Source organism: Phalaenopsis equestris, unplaced genomic scaffold (genome assembly GCF_001263595.1).
Source record: "Phalaenopsis equestris unplaced genomic scaffold, ASM126359v1 Scaffold000002, whole genome shotgun sequence".
NCBI classification, from domain to species: domain Eukaryota; kingdom Viridiplantae; phylum Streptophyta; class Magnoliopsida; order Asparagales; family Orchidaceae; genus Phalaenopsis; species Phalaenopsis equestris.
Window position 1 is genome coordinate 56,238,214 of NW_018164444.1, and position 14,415 is coordinate 56,252,628.

A 14,415-nucleotide genomic window follows, 5' to 3' on the forward strand; every position below is an offset into this window, starting at 1 on the left:
TACACCAAAGTACCTTACCCTGAGTAATCTTTTCTTAGTTTAGGCATAAACACTCAATGTTGATCTTTGTTGTAATTCTAAAGCTTTTTGATCCTTAACGTAATTTTAAACTCAATGTTGAGCCATCTTGATAACGTTATAATCCTCTCAGAAGTTCTCTTTTTTTTTTTAAGTCTTACCATTTACTTCTTACGTCACTGGTCTTCTTATCATCGTTGCCATTGGAGTATAATTTTCTCTAAATGCTTTAATGAACTCCTCCCAGGAGATCTCATTGTTCAACTACTTGCTAAATTGAATGCACTACTTTGTTGAGGGCTAGTACTCTGCATCTTTGACCAAAATGAAAGTTTTCAAAATCATCTGCTTTCCATGTCTTTGAAAGTCTGCTGAACTAAGGCTAGCTAGTTTTCTCACTCAAGTGGGGGTTTTCCCATGAACTAGGCTAGTTAGAACATTAAGAGTTTCTCGATCCATTGTTCTCCGAAAGCACTTGGGCCAACAAGTGTTGAAATTTGTTCCCATAAATTTCAACATCATTTTCATTATTTGAGTCATCAGCTCGGTTGTAATTTTGACAGGAGTGGCAGTCATAACTAAATGCATTGCTGTAATTGGTACAAACCTTCAATTCTCATTGTCTCTAGAGTCCCCATTTGTCTTAGTGTCATCACTTTACTCTTAGAAATTATGTTATTTGCCTTTCATTCTGTTTCTTTTCCCGTGAGTGCCATTGCAACAAAATCATTGTCAATTTCATGATATTATTAATGAACGATAATTGATCCAAGTCGACTTGCCTATTCTACCCAGACTCTCCCCCATGCAGACTACTGGTTATGAACCTAAATCCTAGGTTGATACTAAAATTATGACGAGCCATATCCAATTATCTTTTATTCGTGAGACCTGACTTGAGTGATTCGTTTGATGAACCTGTGAAGGCACCACTTATGACTCAAATTGAGCCGATTGACCTTTTAGGTAATTTGATCTTGATTGTGGCAATGTGCCGAAAGGAATCTGAGTAGTGAGCTTATAAAATTGAAGAGTAGATATTAAAGAAGAAGTAAATATTCTAATGATTAAACCAATAAGAAGATATTTAAGATAATACTAAGAAGTAAAGAAGCTAATAATTAAGAAATGAGTCTACTATAAAATTGTCCATAGAACCCCCCTGACAATTTAAATCTATTTTATATAAATTTGAAATAAAAAGGTCATTATACAAAGTACTAGAAGAGCTACTAGTGTGCCCTCTCTCTCTTGAGTCTTTCCTTGTCTCACCCACATCTTTATCCTTTCCGGCCATATCCGACTCGATACATGGAGGTAATTTAACAACAAACAATGAAATAAATTACTGGAAAGTAACTTAGTACATCAAAGTAACACTGTAAAGCTATTTAAAATCATCAAAATTTACTTGATTGACTGAAAGAAAGGATTTTAGCAGCACCCGAGAAATCCATTCGGTGACTTCTCAAAACAAATTAACATAATGTCAATCCTCTAGCGAATAGAAAACATGCATTCATGCAAATTCACCATAATCCATAATTGTTTGTTTAATTAGCACAATCATGCTTAATTCTTACTTCATATTAGCTTCCAATTGAAATCTCAAATCATGGCAAGCTTGTAGTCAAGATAATATTATTGGTATTAAAAGTGCTAGGTACCCGCAAGGGAATGTGATTGCTAATGCCAGCGGCCATAGACTTAGCCTAGGCGCTTTCTTGAAACAAGTGAGGTGTTAAAAATTTCACATATTTTAATTATGAGGGATATTTTTTTGGAGCGTATGGTGTGATAGTCATCACAACTGAATATTAAATGTAGTGCGTAAAAAAATTATTTTCAAGTGTTTTTTATTCTAAATTTCAAAATGTCAAAACCTTGCCAAATAGATGTTTATAACAAAGTGCCTACCAAGACTAAAAGTTATGCTTCCAGTTTAAAAAAGTAAATAAAAATCGGTGTTTCTCGCTTTCATAGCAATGGTTAATCTTGTCATCTTCTTCATCACCCATACTCTCTCCCCTGTTATGAGTTTGGTAACCCACCATCTTATATACGATCATGGATGCTTTAAAAACCAATTATGCATTTGTAGAAGCAAGCACTAGGGCGCTTAGTGCCTTACACCTAAGCATTTGTCTAGGCAGTGCTTTAGTGATGACACCCGACTAGGAGGTATTTGAGTTGTTAAGCCACATCTTGCATTGCTTGGTTGTCTAGGCGAGTGCCTTACATGCCTTTGATAACACTATCAATGATTAGGAATTATCTATTTAGTATTTATTAAGTTATTATATACAAGCTTTCTTTTTTTGATGGAGTTTATTTAGGTATATATTATATCAATCTTATTGTTGTTTCCTACGTCTTGTAGTTCTGCAGAAGAACAAGAAGAATACTCCTAATTAATTTTACTTCTTCCCTCTTCTCTTCCTCTAGCAAATATCCAGCGCATATGGACTGTTGCAGGAACCAAAGGCAAGAAGCCCCTTGCTGCTGATCTTCTGTTGCCTGGAGTTGCTGTTTATCTTTCCTGCCCTGCTGAAGCTTCTTTCACTACCTTTCTGAAATCTGCTGCTATTGCCATGCTAAAGTTGCTGCCTCACGTGCTGATTTTTCTTCTCAGCTGCTGAAGTCCAATGCTCATACAGGGGTTAAATTGAATTCTGCAGGAGAGGAAAAGAATATTGCAAGTCTGTTTTGTTGTAACAGCAAAAACAGAGCAACACAAGTTGAGAAATTCGGTTTAATGCTTAACCAAAGTGACACACTTTAAAAAAATTATTCTATATTGTTTATTAGGAATACTATTTGAGTGTAAAGTGATAATCATATCAATAAAATATTAAAATGTAGCAAAAAAAAGTATTTTCAAGTTTCAAAATTTAAATTTAAACTAGAAATAAAAATTTGAGATGGTAGCTTCTCTAGCATAAGAAAACATTCCTTGCTACTTTCTATTTCATCTTTCTCACCCATAGTCTCTTCCCCATTGAATTTGTAGTCTTCCATCTCATCATATAGCCATACACGCTTTTAAAATAATAATAATAATAATAATAATAATACTAATACACATAATAATAATTCTATCATAGAGTTAAATACTTGGGCTCCTTGTGTTTTACTTTAAGGCGTTCTTTAGACACCTTAGTTGGTATCTCACTGAGGGTTATTTGAGGTGTCGAACTTTTTCTTACCTTGTTTAGGCATTTTGATGCACTTAGCTCATCTTTGATAACACAAGATCACACACCGGCAAATTATCAGCATCAATGGTCGTTGCTTTGACAGTTTAGCTATGATGTCGATGTTCACATAGCATCAACATATATTAGCCTATCACACACCGCAGACATGTTCCTTCCTACACCTACTTCTTGCCTGTCACTTCCATTTCTTGAATTATATCAAGTTTTTGCATCAAAGAATGTAGAAACTAGTATATCAAATATATATTAAAAAAACTAGAAATGGAGGATTAATTTATAAAAATAAATGTTAAGATTTGAATCATGCATATTTTAGATCGAGTTTTAGAAAAAAACAAACATTACCCGAAAGAGTTACTAACTATGGGTTTGGAGATCATCCACTTGTTAAAAGCACAAAGAGTGGGTGAAGTTGTGGCTTAAGCTTCTAGGCTTATTTTTTTTATCAACAAGTTTTCCTATCAACGCCCATCACTCAACTTCAGCAGCTCCTGCAAGGATTTTTCTATAGGTTTTGTAGTTAGAAACGTTTGTAGGATTTCCTGGCGGCTCTCAACAACTAGTTTCAGATATGATAGAGTATAGTGGGGGAAGAATTTGTCATACCAGACACTTTAAGGGCTTTTGTTGGGAATTTATAATGGTTATTGACAAACTCTGTTTTAGATGGCTTATTAGAGAGGGATCAATTAAGATTCATAGACACATCTCTAGAAAGAGGAAAAATGCTGGACATTTGAATTTGTTTTATTCAAATTGGGGGAAGGTCAGCTCACTCCAGTTCGGTAAGTTGAAATCAATTTGGCAAGTCATTCTGAGAAAATTTTCAAATCAGTTTGGGTAGAAGTCAACCTGTTACCCTATCTGAATGGAGGAAACACATCATAAGACTACTCAAAATTATATGAAAACTTTTTGGCTGTATGATCAACTACTCGTTAACTTCGAAAATGTTATAAGAATGACCAGCCAAACTCCTGGGTAAACTTTCGAGACTTTTGCTTTTAAATTGCCTAAGGGCACATTGGCAAATCTACTGGGCTTAAATTTAGGCTGTGAAATAAAATGTCCAATAACTCTTCAAATCTTAATATGTATCTCATTTGGAACGAAGGCTTTATTCTTTTGCATCTTTTTATAGTTAGCTTTATTTTATATTTTGATTAATCTATAATCTATCTCATTATTTTGTTTATTATACTCTTCTAAAATAATTTTTTTTCCTAAAATTGTTATTCAATAATTTATCAAGTAGCATTTATGTCTTTGTTCCTATCATCGTTAATTAAAATTTGGTGTCCTCGCTTCTAATATGTCTGAATTGAGCAACGTCTCTAGAATTTTTTTTCTTTTACCTCTAATATTTATCTTTTGTCATTTTTAATAGTTTCTACTTTCCAAATGTCGAACAATCATGAGTACAATTGATGTGGATGATTAATGAACTAGAATTTATAAAGATTAAGACATAAAGCCTCCGCGCCTGGTTGGAATAAAAGTTTGCATTTATTTATGAACTTTAGACCATTATTTCGGAAAATAATTATTTGTTGATATCATAACAAAAATGATCCACTGAATGATAAGTATGATAAAACAACTTATGAGCAGATAAAACTGCACAGTGATCTTGTAAATTGATTACTATTTAGTGCTATTTTTGCAAGCGGGATTGATAATTATGCCTAAAACTCAATTGCCTTAATTAATTGAACTTTGGATGTAGTTAGAAATTGATCGACTTGTTAACGTGGGAGCTGACGTGGGAGCTTTCTTCCCCTAATTCTTGCCTAGTTTATCTCCTAATCTCTCCTATAACGTGGGAGCTTTTCATCCTACGGTCCTGTAGCAGCTACAGTAACCATGGATTCTTCTTGCCTTTTTAGCTTCCCTCCCTCTCCTTTTCACTCTCTTCCATAAAGAATCTTCTCCTTATTCATAGCCTACCTTATCTACCACCTTCCACTTCTATCCTATTTCAAATTCTTTCCTTTTTCATCCCACCCCCTCTTTAATTCTTGCCTAGTTTATCTCCTAATCTCTCCTATTTATAGGTGTTGTTTTCTGAAAACTAGACAATTTTTGGATGAGTGTAAAATTCTGAGTTATGCCTTTGAGGCTTTCTTCCCCTTTGGGGGCTGTACTCTAAGACAAGAAAGTACTTTGGTTGTAATCCGTCCGAGTTAGTGACCATCTCCAATGGTTCGGGTGGTGTTCCGGCTGTAGCTCGATCTCGACGAGACATTTATTTTTCCGCAACCCCCTTCGACTCTACCTCCAGCAACTACCAACCATTTCTAGGCCTCCGATCTACTGCCCAGCCACCGTCCACAACTCCTACTTGCTGCTGCTCACCTCGGTGCTCCCCAAAACAGGTTGTCCACTCCTTGTTTTCCCCCGCCACCACCCCTAAGTCTGTGTCCATCTGCTGCCATCACCCTCACAACACCTCGCCGGCTGTTGTACCCTCATTCCAACCTCTTGTTGTGCTCGTCTCCTCCAACCAATCCCTCGACCTGCTACCCAGTCGCCGTCCACTACCCTCACTACCACCCTAGGGTGTCTTCCATATTTATATTATTGTTATTATCCTATTATCAAGAGTTGGTGTTTGTAGTTCTTTTGAATTTCTGAAATAAAATTATCATTTTCTATTATGGTTTGACCCTTTTTCTCTGTATCACTTATGGTCTTCTTATGAGATAAATCTTGGTTTTTAAGCTGAATTGTTATTCTCCTATTATCAAGAGTTGGTGTTTGCAGTCCTTTTGAATTTCTACAATAAAATTATCATTTTCTATTATGGTTTGACTCTTTTTCTCTGTATCACTTATAGTCTTCTTATGAGATAAATCTTGGTTTTTAAGCTGAATTCAAGTCTAGTGTAACTTGCTTGAAATAAAATAAATTAAAATTTTTCTTTCCTCGACACGCGTTCTCTTTCATAAATATGTGGATGTATGCTTAATATTCATTACGCATGCTTGCATAAATTAATTCATATGTATTTCCTAATGGAAATCAATAACTTCATTTGTATCAATGAATGCTGAGCCCAACCTGGGTTTTTAGTAGGGTCTTGGCCAATTTGAGCTTGTTACTTCATTATTAAGTGACTAGAAAACTAATCTAACTCAAATTGAGTTTGACTTGAGATGTGCAGGGTTTGGGTTGTTGGAACTAAAAAAACGGTATATTTGAGTCTAGTCAGATAGAAGTAATCAATCTTGATTTCAAGTTTGGGCCAACTAGCTTGAACTTGAGTTGTTAGCCCTCATCGTGAAAGAATATCTTTTGAGCAAATCAACTTTGTTTACTATATGTTAGGGTATAGGCCATATAACATTATATATAGAATATTATTTTTATGGAATAACTCGAGTAATTCCCTTGTCCTTCTAAATAGGTACAAACTGCACAAAAGTTGATGACCTAGCTATAGGATATGCCACCCCCTGGCAAAGCAATGAAACGCACATGGGTGTCTTCTTTGATTGAAGGACCTCTCTGCCAGATTTTTGCATAAAATATGCATCCAATTCTGTTGTGGTAGTGACCATTCTTAAGTTGGTTAGGTGTTTTTTTTTTCCTTCTAAATTTCTTTGAAAATGTACCTCTGCGAAATTTTATCATTACTTATACTAGCATGTATATGTTCGTATTATTTCAGGGATATGCTCAGAAAACAGTTTTGAGTTTGAATTTTAACATTTTCCAGTACCATTACTCTAAATATATGGCTCTTTTTGTTTAATTTTCAATGAACATTGAAATTTTTTTGGCTTACTGTCTAAAATCCTTTCTTTGATTATTAAAACATCCTTTATTATGATTTTTGTAATGGAATTGCATTGTCAGATGAGGCTTGACTGATTTTTTCTGTGATTTGCCAGTTATGCCAACTGTCTCATATTTTCAACCTTTTTATATTGCAATCATTTGGTAATAGAAGCTACGTTCAGGGAAGCTTGCCCTTTCAATTTTCGGATGAATTTATTTTGTTTATTATATAATATAATAGTGTCTGCTACAACTTTTCTTGGGTTTCATTTTAACTATCTACTATTTCAGTCCAGACATAAATGAATTGGAGCTGAAGCTTTCTGAGCATTCAAAAAAGCTGTCAAGTCTACAGCTGATGGTGCAGGAGTTGGCTTCAAAGGTTTCTTGAACAACTTGTCTAGTCTAGCATATGGAAAAATAAGCGTAGAACAGAATTCCTGCATTATATTGCTGTTCGTACATGTATCTTGTTACTATCTTTCAGTAGTCATCCATTAACTATTTGTTCAAAAGCTAGTTTTTGTATTGTTTAAGCAATCCCTGAAAATTTACTATTTTCCGTGCACCCAATTTATCCTTAATTTACTTCAAAAAATCTAGCAGAAAATTACTGTATATTTTAAAGCAACCTTCTGCATGATTTTGACACATTTTGTCTGAACAACCTCCATTTTATCACCAACTCTCCATCCCGATTGTTCCTTAATTTTTCTGCACTGGACAACTTTTCACTTCTTACTATTTATTTAACATACAAAGCATTCAACTAGAGTGTAGTTCATAGATCCATCCTAAAGAGTTATTGGTCTAGTATTTAAAGGATTATTTTTTATATAGTTTTTCTCAGTCCTAGAATGAAGGAGATAATAAGCTATTGTAATATTAGGACTACAACATCATTCTTGATTCCTAGAATACTATAGGATTCTAGTGATGTGTATTTTATGCATGTAGTGAGCCTTTCAAATAAGTTGTATAAAAAGTTTTAGGGAGGAATTTGGTGTTCCTCAGGATGAGTAGAGGGATAGTGTTGTGCTGAATTGGTAGAATGAAAATAGATTAGACTAGCAACCTTGCCGTCTTTCTCCTTTAATGGCTCTTTGACTCATTGTCATACTCTTAATTTTGGTTTAGTTGTTACACTTGTTTATGTTTATCCTTGTGAACCCTAATGTCACTCGACCCCCTCCATTAGTTGACTCAGGATATAACAGAGGAGGGTGTGATTTAGCTAACTGAATACACCATCAACACCTATTATGATATCATACTCTCACCGATATAGAGTGGAGATACACTAATCACCTAAATTCATCCAGAATAATGTAATATACCATGCTCCAATTTACAAATTCAATATACTCAACAATTTCAAAATTAAGCAAAAATAATATAAAATAGATCAATTAAATTAATCTGCAAAACATCTACAATACACTATTTTTTAAGAAAAAACATAAACTTTTTCGATCAACTTACTTCAAAATTTATTTATTTTATGATAATTGCACAATAAAATATGATCATAAAATAAGCATGATTTTACTTTTTATCAATATTTTTTTTTCCTGTAATAAATAGTTATAACAATTTAATGAGGTAAATGGCTAAAGAAAATAAATAAAAATAATGCAGAGCTTAAATATTGAAGAACATCAAATAATGTGTCAATTAATCACAAATAAACAAAATCATAATATGATCACTGGTTACATGATATGTACATTATTAAACTAGTGAATACATGAAATTTATAATAAAATATTTGTACTAGGAGATGTAATATAATTGCACATATTATTTACATTCATCAAATCTTTTTTTTGCTTATTTATTTTCCCTTGTCTTATATTTAATTTTAGCTTCGGACTGTGTTATGTACGGTCATCTAGGTTATTAGCATCATAAACTCAGCCAGACGGCTATATCATCACGTTCAATAGAGCCTAGGTGATACCCAATATTATCGCCATTGGACTATATTGAGGATTCTCTTGATTCTATATGGATTTCTTTTTGCCTCATCGGGGATCCTTTTGCCCCACTTGTGTAGGTATCGTAACCATAACTTTATTAATTTGTTTACTCATAACATGATATTTCCTTAAACATGTTATTCCTTTATAATGTGATAAATAATAATATATGCAAATAAGCAACATGCATATATCAGATACTTTCTTTTAATAGTATCCCCAACCAACAAAATATTTATATAATTAAAATGCATTTAATTTTGAGTTTCTATCAACCAAATTTTTATGTTATTCCAGATTAATGGGTGAGGAAGGCCAGCGGCTGTCTGCTAAGACGGAAAGGGATTTAGTGGTTGTCGGATGGATTCAGAGGAGGGAGATGTGGATAGTTGTAGGGATACTCACCACCTTAGAACAGGAAACAACAGGTGCACCACCTTTCATCAGATATAACCCTAGCAAGGGAAAACACCTTGGAGGCCTCAAATTTGAAATCAGAACTAAAAACTAAATGCTAACTCAACCAACAAAATATTTATGTTAGTGTAAAAAGGAGAAAGGGGGGCGGGAAGGCGGTTGTTCCCACCTATTTAGTAGCCGGCCGATCGAGCCTCATGCTGGACCGACACTCCACTTGTTGAACCTCCTTGCTCAACCTAACTCTGTGTCAGTCTCCCGGGTTGGGGGAGATTCAACTTCATTCGTTGAAGCTTCTTGGTCATCGTTGTATGGTGTAGGTCCGCGACATTAAATGTTGTGAAAACATTGCAGTCCCTTGGCCAGTTGATCTTGGTGTTGTTATTTAGCTTCCGAAGTATTTGAAAGGTTCGTCTACTCTGAGCTTGAATTTTTTAAATGCTCGCATTAAGAGTTTCTCTTTCTTCAACCAGACCCACACTAGGTCTCCTTGAAATGTCACTTTTTTCCTCGTATTGTTCACCTATGCCTGGTGCTTCAAATGCTCGCATTAAGAGTCTCTCTTTCTTCAACCAGACCCACACTGGGTCTCCTTCTTGAAATGTCACTTTTTTCCTCGTATTGTTCACCTATGCCTGGTGCTTTTGATTTTGCTTAGTTATCTCTTTTCTAACCTCCTTATTGAGCTTTTGAATCTCGTATACCCCTTTCTCGGCATTTATTTGATGTCGGCAGGAGTGGTATCAATTCCAGTGGAGTGAGCGGGTTGCGTCCGCACACAATCTCAAATGGGGTGTACCTTGTAGTGTGACTCACTGATCTGTTGTAAGCAAATAAAGCTCGAGCTACAATCATATCCAACTGCTTAATGTTTTTCTAACAAAGCATCTCAGTAGATTTTCAAGGATCCTGCACACTATCTTCATCTGTCCGTCCGTCTGTGGAAGAGCCACGGAACTGAATTGAATCTTAGTGCCTAGTTTTCTCCACTCTAACAAAGCATCTCAGTAGATTTTCAAGGCTCCGGCACACTACCTTCATCTGTCCGTCCGTCTGTGGAAGTGCCACAGAACTGAATTGAATCTTAGTGCCTAGTTTTCTCCACGGGGTCCTCCAAAAATGACTCAGAAACTTGACATCTGTGTCTGAAGTGATGGTCTTTAGTATCTCGTGCAACCTCATAATTTCTTTGAAGTTCAATTCAGAGGCATGCGACACATGCATTGTCTAGTGGCATGGTACAAAATATGCCATCTTCGAGAATCTATCCATCAGGACCATTACTGAATCTTTGTTCCACTGTGTCCTCGGAAGACCCACAACAAAATTCATGCTAATATCCACCTGCAACACCTCTGGTACTGGTAATGGGTGGTATAGCCTTGTATCTAGTCCCCTGGTTTTTGCCATAAGACAAATCCGACATTGTTTGATGTGTTGCTCCACATCTTTCGCTAGTAGGGGCCAAAGAAGTGTTCTCTCACTACTGCAAGAGTTTTGTTACTGCCAAAATGCCCTGCAGGTCCTCCGCCATAGCTTCCCTGACTAATGGATTCCCTCAACAAACATCTAGGAATGCACAACTTGATATGGTAGTACTGTCCGGTAGGTTTCCCGTGACATTGCTGCTAGCTTTTTCTGAAATCCTCGTCTGTCTACATAATTCCTTTACTACCTCAAAGCTTACAACCTGAGCCTGCATCGTGGTGATCAACAAGTGATGGCGACTCAGTGCATCTGCTACGCGGTTTTGACTACTCGCCTTGTGCTTAAGAACGAAGTAGAATGACGCTAAGAACTTTACCTAAGTTGTATGTTGACCCCCTTTAGTTTACTTTGGTTGTTAAAAAATTTTAAGGTCTCGTTGCTCGTGAGTAACGTGAACTCGTTCCTCAGTAGGTAATGACTCCAGTGTTCAAGAGCTCTCATAATAGCATAGAACTCTTTGTCGTACGTTGAGTATTTTCTCTTGGACTCATTCAACTTCTCACTAAAAAAGGCTTTTAGGTGACCCCTTGACTCAACACTTCTATCCTAATGTCGGATGCATTGTACTCAAACAGCTGATTGAATTCTGGTAAAGTCAAGACTAATGCCCCAGTCATCTTTTCCATCAGTGCGTCGAAACTATTTTGCCTATCCTAATGTCGGATGCATTGTACTCAAACAACTGATTGAATTCTGGTAAGGTCAAGTCTAATGCCCGAGTCATCTTTTCCATCAGTGCGTCGAAACTATTTTGAGATGCATCTGTTCATTGGAATTTCTCCCCCTTCAAAAGCTCTGTCAGGGGAGCAGTGACAGTTTTGAAACTTCAGACGAATTGCTTGTAAAATGATGCTAGTACTAAAAACTTTCTCAGCTCGGTGAAAGATTGCAGTGTGGTCTAGCTTACAATGGCCTCGATCTTTGTAGGGTTCGTCTGAATGCCTGCACTAAACACAATATATTTCAAAAAACATACCCGGGTTGTCATAAAATGACGCTTCCTTGTATGGTCATATAGCTTTTCTGCTCGCAACACCTCAGATATCGTCCTCAGGTATTATACGTGCTTCTCTTCAAATCAGTTGTATACCAGAATGTCGTTGAAGTAGACCACAAATTTTCCATTGTGGGCCAGAAACACCTGATTTATCAATCTCATAAATGTGCTCGGCGCGTTAAATAATCCGAAGGGCATAATTGTTTACTCATATAAGTCATCTCGTGTCTTGAAAAAGGTCTTCCACTCGTCCTCTGGTTTGATTCGAATTTGGTGGTACCCAATATGTAAGTTGATCATGAAAAAGAGGGTGGATCCATGCAACTGATCCAAGAGATCATCTAAGCGAGGTATGGGGAATCTGTACTTGATAGTAATCTTGTTGATGACCCTGCTATCAATAGACATTCGCCACGAATCGTCCTTCTTGGGTACCATCAGGGCGGGGAAAGCACATGGATTAATACTCTCTCTGACCAACACTCGCGACGAGATTCTGTTTTGTAGCTGCAACTCCTCATTCTCTGCAGGTCTCAATCTGTAAGCAATTCGGTTTGGCAATGCTGATCAAGGTAGGATACCTATGGTGTGCTGAATGTTCGCAGTTGCGGTAATCCCTCTGTAACGTAGCAGTTGTTGAAGCAATGCTGGTATCTCACTCTCCTCAGCTCCCTCTATTAAGACTGGCGTCATTGCCACTAGAGTATTCCAAACTGATTGCATGAAGATTTCCCTCGAGACTAATGCCTCCTCCGTTTCATCTACACCTCTTGCATCCTTGACAGGTAATAATACGTTCCGTTTTCCATTCTTTTTAAATAAGTATTTTTGAAGCTTTCATGTTGAGTTTTGTGGTCGAACTACCAAATCATGGCTATAACTGCACAATATTGCTAAAAGCAGATTTTAGGCCCCTCTAGGTAACAGGCCTGTCGACGCTAAAAAGTTGAGGAGTTGCTCGTAAGAAGCTGTCTGTCGCCGGAATCGAAATCCCGTCTCCCTCTTCAGAAGGACGTTTAATTTACATATAGATTTAAGTTTAGAAAAAAAATATGAATCAAACCGATATCATATTTTTCATAGTTTAAATGAAAGAGCACTATACAGCAAACCTGTATCTATCCCGAAAGATAAACACAAGACTTCAGGATGAGGTTCGATCAAATAAATTAAGAAATATATACGTCTGTTTGGTCTGCGAAATCGTTTTATTTACCGACAATTTTCTCTATTTAATATGAAGATATTAAATTGGGTTCAGAAAAGCTTTCGATAAAGGCAAACCCCTATAGTTAATTACATCTTAGATAACCAAAGTCACCTAAGAAAACTATCAATAAAAATCAGGAAATATTATCTTCAAAGGGGGCAAAAGATATGACTTTTCAACGAAATCGGATAAATAGGTGTGAAACGGGAATTACTCAAATTTGGAACATTTTGTTGTAGAGTCCAAAGGAGGAAGAACTAGGGGGATTCCACAGATCTAAAAGAGAACCTCAGTGACTTCCCAGTCTATCATATGGTTTGGCTTCAATTTCGGGGTTTTGGCTTCAATTTTGGGGAGAAATTATTTAAGTGTTTTACCCTGCCAATTTTATTAATTATGGCTTACATTCGTGTGAAATGATCACACAAATAGCCTAGAAGATGTGAGGATTTAGATCGTGACGAACAATAGCCTCAGAATCCTAAGACGAGTTAGGGCTTTAGATTGTATATCAGAGTTGTACAAAGGCCTAAAGATAAGTTGAAGATTTATGTCGCACTAGGCGAACAACCTCGAAATCCTATGGATTGTCCTTTAATTCTAAGAAATGGTTGGTTTTGCTGGTGAAGACAGGTTTTGCTGTTGAAGATGACCGTGTTGCCCACAATGCCAGCTCCGAGCTCCTTGCCGTAGCACCTTCGAGTTTGATGTTAGTTTTAAATGTACTTGTAATAGCTGAGTCAGCAGTCTGCTGCCGGGTACCCCCTATAAAGCCAACTACTGTCTGCCTATTCTAAGGTATAGTGTGCAAAAGAGGCAGTAACAGGTATAACAAAAGAAAGCAGTAGAATGTATAGTAGACAAAAAATAGTAAAGTGTGCTGTAAAATAAAACGCTGCAAATGTAAGACAAACTTGTATACCTCGGAGGCCCGCTGCTCCTTTAAGTGTAATTGATGTAGCAGTTATGAGTAGAGTAATAGAATTTAAGGAATGAGCTAACATGTATTGTATAGGCAAAAGTGAATAACAAAGGAAACGTCACCTGGAAAGCTCGAGGAAAATTGACAAATAATCCATGACGGAAAATTCGAGAAAATCGACGGGTAATAATTTAAATAAAACTGTCAAAATCTCGGGAAAATCCCATTCTTTGTCCAAAAAATTCAATAAAACATATGAAAAAGTCTGAAAAGATGGGACCGCAAGCACTCGGGTCGGGGCTAGGCTCAAATATATATATTTACTCGAGGGTCGTTGAAGGCTACTCGGTCACCCGGATGTATAAAACCCGACACTCCACTCGAAT

The 14,415-nt window shown here is 36.4% G+C and overlaps 1 protein-coding gene across 1 annotated transcript in view; it reads left to right on the plus strand.

Moving 5' to 3' along the window:
- Positions 1-2,085: 2,085 nt before the first annotated feature.
- LOC110019069 (AUGMIN subunit 7-like) overlaps positions 2,086-14,415 on the plus strand; it is a 17,960-nt gene continuing 5,630 nt past the window's right edge. The window contains exons 1-3 of the mRNA XM_020716610.1: positions 2,086-2,140; positions 2,494-2,630; positions 7,258-7,398. Of these exons, the coding sequence (XP_020572269.1) occupies positions 2,086-2,140; positions 2,494-2,630; positions 7,258-7,398 (333 nt within the window). The remainder of the gene's footprint in view (positions 2,141-2,493; positions 2,631-7,257; positions 7,399-14,415) is intronic.